The sequence below is a fragment of the Tubulanus polymorphus genome, chromosome 4 (genome assembly GCF_964204645.1).
Source record: "Tubulanus polymorphus chromosome 4, tnTubPoly1.2, whole genome shotgun sequence".
Lineage (NCBI taxonomy): Eukaryota > Metazoa > Nemertea > Palaeonemertea > Tubulaniformes > Tubulanidae > Tubulanus > Tubulanus polymorphus.
Window position 1 is genome coordinate 21,259,507 of NC_134028.1, and position 6,775 is coordinate 21,266,281.

General features: G+C 39.0%; 1 protein-coding gene across 1 annotated transcript; it reads right to left on the reverse strand.

Annotated features, from left to right (window-relative positions):
* Positions 1-204: 204 nt before the first annotated feature.
* On the reverse strand, positions 205-3,682 carry LOC141904422 (organic cation transporter protein-like). The gene is made up of 7 exons (XM_074793009.1): positions 3,365-3,682; positions 2,749-2,977; positions 2,476-2,671; positions 1,956-2,189; positions 1,545-1,679; positions 609-681; positions 205-354 (listed from the first exon to the last, which is right to left on the reverse strand). The coding sequence occupies exons 1-7, from the start codon at positions 3,680-3,682 to the stop codon at positions 205-207; spliced, it is 1,335 nt and encodes a 444-aa protein (XP_074649110.1).
* Positions 3,683-6,775: the final 3,093 nt, after the last annotated feature.

A 6,775-nucleotide genomic window follows, 5' to 3' on the forward strand; every position in this document is an offset into this window, starting at 1 on the left:
TGTTTATGTGTGACGCAAATATCAACGCAGGTTGTTTGGTAATAGCAACACTGGCCATGAACTACAGCTTCCGTACTAAACTGTCTAAACTACCAAACTACCACCCAACATATGTAACAAGGAGTTCGGCAGGGAATCGATTCGATGATTTGTTCCTCTCTTATCTATGTGGCAGTACTCGTGTCGCCATCTGGCACGAGTTTGTCATTCTTGTTGTTTATCGTCGTATTCGCGTAGCGCGTCTTTCAAGTTTTTGCCGTTAGTTTCTGGCAGCCAGAAGAGCACAAAGATAGCTGAGGTTATTGCAAGGAATGCATAGAATACGTACGGTATCATCCAGTGACTGATTAAACCCTGGAATATAAACAACACCACATCTATCCCGTTTATGTTACGAATCCCTGAAGTGACACGGCGAAGAATATAGATTTTTCGTCACGATGAATTGTTCCTGTTCAGCGGCGAATTCTGGGAGGGATTTCTCCGTTCCCAAGAAAGATACATGGGGCTTCATAAGTGATCTAGTTATTGTGAATGAATGTATCTAACTGAAATATTAAAAACAAGCCCACGGTGAAGCAACACTGTGCTTGGATATTTAGATTTACCAGATACGCAATCTGCGGAGCGGCAATACCCGCGACTCTTGCACCCATACTACCAGCCGCAAGACCGATGTTCCTATAAAACGAGAAAAAATATAGTGATCTCCCGTGCGTATTGAGACCAGGGCAACCACCGATGAGGTGTTTTCCAGATCCCAGTGCCCATGGGGTCTACAACAGAACATGAAGATAAATATGCATTATTGGAGGAGTGCCCCATATGTAGGTGAACCGGGATTACTTAAGAGGGAATAGGTAAGATGTTGACCTTATGACGGTTGCATAAATTTCTGCGGAATATATTGATGCCAATGACCAACACGCTGTTATTCCTCCGTTACCAATAAGCACCAATACCGTCGTCAATATTCCGAGTTCTTCTTTCTTGTTCAGTGCTCCGATTATAACCACTGCTACCATGCAAGTAATTGGTATTAGCATGTAAAAGAAAAACGACCGTCGCCGACCAAACCTAAGATTTAGAATTCAAAAGTTAACGATTGATCAGTAAGCGAGATATCTAGACACCATTGTACGTACCATAGAATAACCCCACCATTTGAAAATATATTTATACTTCAAGATTGTGAATTTGTCCACGATACAAGCTTTGGATCACCATTTTTTGTATTTCAGTGTCGTCATATCCTTTTTAAGTAAAAATTGCAACTGAATGTGCTAACAACAGACACTGAATAGGACCAGGGACCAGTCACACAGTCCTGCATTATGTCTGGAAACAGTCTTTGGTTCATTGGTTGTAATACAAAAAATGATCTTAGACTGGCCTTGTATCGAAGCCATGACTGCAACAGAGTCCTGGGTTCGAAAGTGTTCTTGAGAGTTGCCTTAAACGTCATAGATTGGCTACAGAAGATACCGTTTAGATTGATCTTACACCTACGTAAGCTATTAGGGATCTGGCCCTTCCGATTTTACCTGTTTGCAACAAAAATGACACTCCATTCAGCAGGTATGGTTAGAAACGAACCAGCGACAACGTTTACAAAAACAGTTCCTTCAAATGTGCTGTACATAGTACTAACACCGTAGTTAATAGCGGCACAAGAAAACCTAACAGAAACGAAAAAACAACATTATAAAATCTCGTTGAAATAAAAAATATAATTACAGTAAACGTAAAGAGAGATTTTACTAAAGATACGAGCTTTTGCTACGAGTTGGAGTATAGTAGTATCATCGGGTAAATGAGTAGAGTCAATGGATAAACAACAGTTGATTTTACTCATATAGCACTAACAGTCCTCGCATTTTTACTGATCTGACACCGGGCTAACACGAATCTTCTATAACTCTATATAAATGAAAATGGCGTTTAGATGTCATTACCAGCAGTAAATGATAACACATGTTTGAATAGCTAATTCTCTCGTCTTAAATAAATCGAGATATCCATGTTTTCTGTTTTTCTCTTGTTCTCTGCAATCTTTAGCGGCAATAAGACGAAGTAAATTTGAATCTGGAATGCCGGTTTTATTCGTTCTGGCCATCCAAACGATAATTTCTTCGGCTTCTTTAAATCGACCTTTCATTGCCAACCAGCGAACGCTCTCAGGAACCCAACTAAAACATGAAAACAAACGCAATACCGAAGATATCATGATTATGAAAATTATTGATTTTAATTAATTAAGTCGCATTATAACGAAAATAGTGATTATCCACTCTCATTAACATTGTCCGCCGGCGGACATTTTGAATTTCTCCTTAACACCATGCAGCCTTTGATGTTCCTGAAGCTTTGCGTATGACTTGAGGGTCATAATGCGTGTCTATCCCTATAGGGAGAGGGAGAGGGAGATAGAGGGAGATAGAGGGAGATAGAGGGAGATAGAGGGAGATAACTTACAGAACGATAGCAGGAATAAGAGGTATCCCGAATGAAGCGGTTATGAATGCTGTATGACGCCAGTCACGGGTCAAATAGGCTACAACTGCGGCCAATGAGGAGCCGACTCCAAACAAAACAAAACCTGCGCAAAACGTCCGCCATTTTTTACCAACAAACTCTAGTGGGAGTGTGAAACAGATGGTCACAGGGCCACCTGAAGAAGATGAGAATGAAGTACAAACAGTATTTCTCTTGATATAAACTCGCTGGTAATCGAGTCAATGGACCTACCGCTAAAGAAACCACTCAAAATACGAACAATAACATACATGATCCAACTACTTGAAAATCCAACTACTATCTGCGTAACTATCATCAAACAGGCGAACACTATCAATGTCTTCTTGCGACCGATCCAGTCAGCGAAATATCCAGACGCCATCGTACCGAAAAATAACCCGACCATTTGCAGACTTATTGCAAGTTTTGGGATGTAACTCATGTCACAAACGAGATCGAACTACAAGTAAAAAATGAACGATAATCAATTGAAAGTCTGTGATATGATGACAAATATGATGATCATGTTTATGATAGATATAAAGAAATAGCTAACGACAAGTTACCTACTATTCCAATGTGCGTAAATAAATTCTGAATTCGAAAAAATTCGATTGAATTGACTTTGACAGGATCTAAACCTACGTGATACGTGCATTTAAGCTTTATTTTGAAACTGGAATCGATGAGAGTAATTTTGAATAATTCTGCGCAATCATGGTCGCAATCAATGTTGATATTTTGGCGCAAACCTGTAGGGTATATCGGCCCACGTTGAGGGTTTCTCTCTAGGGGTATTTTTTTAAGGTTTCACCCCTAAAAGTAATTTTGAAGCCGTTTCACTTACCTCGGTTATCAATGACGTCAAAGCATTAGTAAAGTCGTAATCAAATTCTACACACTTGGAACCATTGAACGAACATAATCTGTCGGTATTATTTGGTAAAGAGGCGTTTTCGGCAAGTCTGAGACAAGTCCACGGGGGAACGTAATGAGAAAATATATACAGCATGATAACATTTATGTTCGGGAGATCCATCAGAGTCAGAATCACAAATATGCGAATTTGAAACCTCCCGAAATGACCAAGTGTTTCCAATATTTCTTCAAACGAACTATTATTTTTCTTAGCATCTTCGCGTATACAATTTTCATCCATCAGCATAATCTTATATACGCGTGTCTGACTACAGTTGTAAGTCTAATGAGACCCATAGAGGCGTCGTAGCAAAAACATTTATCCAAATGTCGGAATACATCATTGAATGATTTATAACTATTACTAACGATTTAGCCAAAGATTACGCGCATCGTATTGAAAGGACCTCGATGGAACCAAACAGATGTTTCTCAAATACCTTTTCCTTTATTGTGAATAAGACAACAGTAAAAATTCACACCACTTAGATCTACAAATTCCTTCACTACCTAACGATCTTACAATGTGGCGTAAAGCTAAGAGTCGTACGTTTCAAAATTATGATGCGTAACACATTTACAAAAAACAGATATTTTCAACGTTAAACATCTAACTTTTCAATTATTTCGAGGTCATGCTGATCGTCTTATGTTTGTTTCACTAGTGATCAATGAAAACTCTAAGCAATAACATTCTTCTATTTGAATTTCATCATAGCTTAGATAAATTAACTATATTTTCAGGCTGGTTGGATATAAGACGCAAAAGAAAACATTATGTGTATACATACATGTAAACATTAATTTTCATCCTGTTTGAGTTGATATAATTTCATATTTACAAAAACAATCGTTTAAAAAAGTCCGTAGCAATGAATCGTTCAGTTGGCCTACACCCAACTAGAATACGGACGACCATTTTTCTACTAGTGAACCTGCCTGCCATAAGTGGAATTCTCGATTGCTCTAGTAGTACTGCGGGGCCCCATTATTGGGTTATTATAGCTAGGGCTATTAATATGTACACATTTGCCAGCTTTTATATTTATACTATTCATACTATTTTGTTATGCTCGGAAAATTGTATATCTTTTTTTGGAGCAATAAACTAAAAACTTGAAACTTGAAACTTGGGTGATAAATTGATATAAATTGTCCCGAATAAAGAGAGAGAGGGGGGAGCTTCGGATAATTTGACGAACTTGAGAGAGCTTGGGAGAGTTTGTCGAATAGCTTTAGTGGAGCTTTAACAGAGCTTTAGCGGAGCTTTTGAATGTTAGATCAGAGTTTAGAAAAAGTTGTTTGGTGGTGGGGAACGGTGATAGAATTGTAGCCTGCAGTGGAAAGAAGGATAAAGATGCTTAAATATCAAACGATACTGATATATCCTAAGTGCTGACTTGTCCTTGGATTATCTAACCGGTCATGATCATTGATTCTTGAAGTACATCGAAAGGAGCGATGTTACAGTTATCTTGCTGCTTGTACGAACGAAACGAACGAACGAACGAACGAACGAACGAACGAACGAACGAACGAACGAACGAACGAACGAACGAACGAACGAACGAACGAACGAACGAACGAACGAACGAACGAACGAACGAACGAACGAACGAACGAACGAACGAACGAACGAACGAACGAACGAACGAACGAACGAACGAACGAACGAACGAACGAACGAACGAACGAACGAACGAACGAACGAACGAACGAACGAACGAACGAACGAACGAACGAACGAACGAACGGGCCACATGCAATAAATTTTAGTGTATACGAAGAAAGTTCGTTTTGCTACTTGCACACAAACGAGATATTATTAAGTAAAAACGAAAAGAACCGATATTAACTGATATAGATGGAGAGCAGGAATTAGGCTTCAAATTCCCATTTTAGTTTACAAAGATAACAAATGCCAACAATCGTCGCACACCATGTACGTTTGGTGGTAGTTATAGTTATTGGTTTTTTTTGTAACTGTTTGAAGCTATCATTTCAATGTTCGTGAGATGAATAATTGATGCGGTTTTTTTATTCGACGAATAATGATGTTTCATTTTTGGCACGAAGTGCTTAGCCGGCTATGGTGAAATATCTCGATTGGAAATTTCCCAATAAGTACGGCCTAACATTTTTAACGCTCGCTCCACGAATTCAGTTCCTGGATTTTTTCATCCAGCAGCAGTATTTGATATACGGCGATTTCCTACGTGTTTTCGGCAAGGCTCTCCGCACTTCAAACTAATATACGAATTTCAAGAACTGTCCAATCTAATCATAATTTCTAAATAATCAATTTTCGGGTGGACGCAGTCGAGACCACCTTTTTACGTAAGTTATGTCATTCATGTGCGGACTGTAGGAATGTTGCACACTATTCGAGTGAATGCTCGGAATGCAAAACAGTATACAACGGTCAGCAGAAGTTTTGGTCGGATAATCTAATCATCGTTGTCTACTCAAAGGTTTATATGACTTAACTGGTTGACAAATGCCAGATAGTGACAATTAGAATCGCTATGTTACCGGTATTTGTCCAGTAGTATATATCCAATTCGTCAGTAGCTTTCATCTCTAGACGTATCGGCCCCACTCCGCGCGGTTGCGCCACCGCGCGGTATTTACGCGAAGCAGCAGAACACAAACATGGCCACTCTCTCAATTTTCAATGATAGAAATCGTGTGTGCATTTCAATTATTTCGGCTGTTAGGGTTTTAAGGCACAATATAAGGTGATGATGTGATATGGCGATGTTAATTAATGATAATTCCGCAGTGAAGCTAGTCACGAACGGTGCCGATTGAGTGTACAGCTGCCAAAAACACTGAAATGTGCGTAGTTGCGTAACTATTTGCAGTGAATTGCAGACGAAACATGAAGCCTTAACGGCCGTTTAAAAATAAATTATACCAATCGCAATTGTATAATAAAAATGAGATAGAACCTAAGTTAAAATTCTGGCCATTTCTAAAATGTTATTACTAATTTTAGTCAGTGCGGAACGTTTAGTTTTCCAACAATAATGAGGGGTGGTAGGTAGTCATGCAATTCAAGTCATCATTTATTACACGTTACTTCCGTGTTGTTGAAAATCTCACGAGTCCTGGACCAAACCCCAATGAACAATGTGATCTGTGTGCTGGCCACAAATGCACACAGATCACACTACACTACCCATTACACACTCCAGTACCCACAGCTTTCATATATCCATCCAAATATTTAGTGTCTTTCTTCCTGGATATTCCGTTCGTCTGTCCTTCAATTATCAGTAACAAGAATTGTAAACAGAATCTTGTCCGCACTTGAGAAGGTTTGTAACGGTGATGAGTT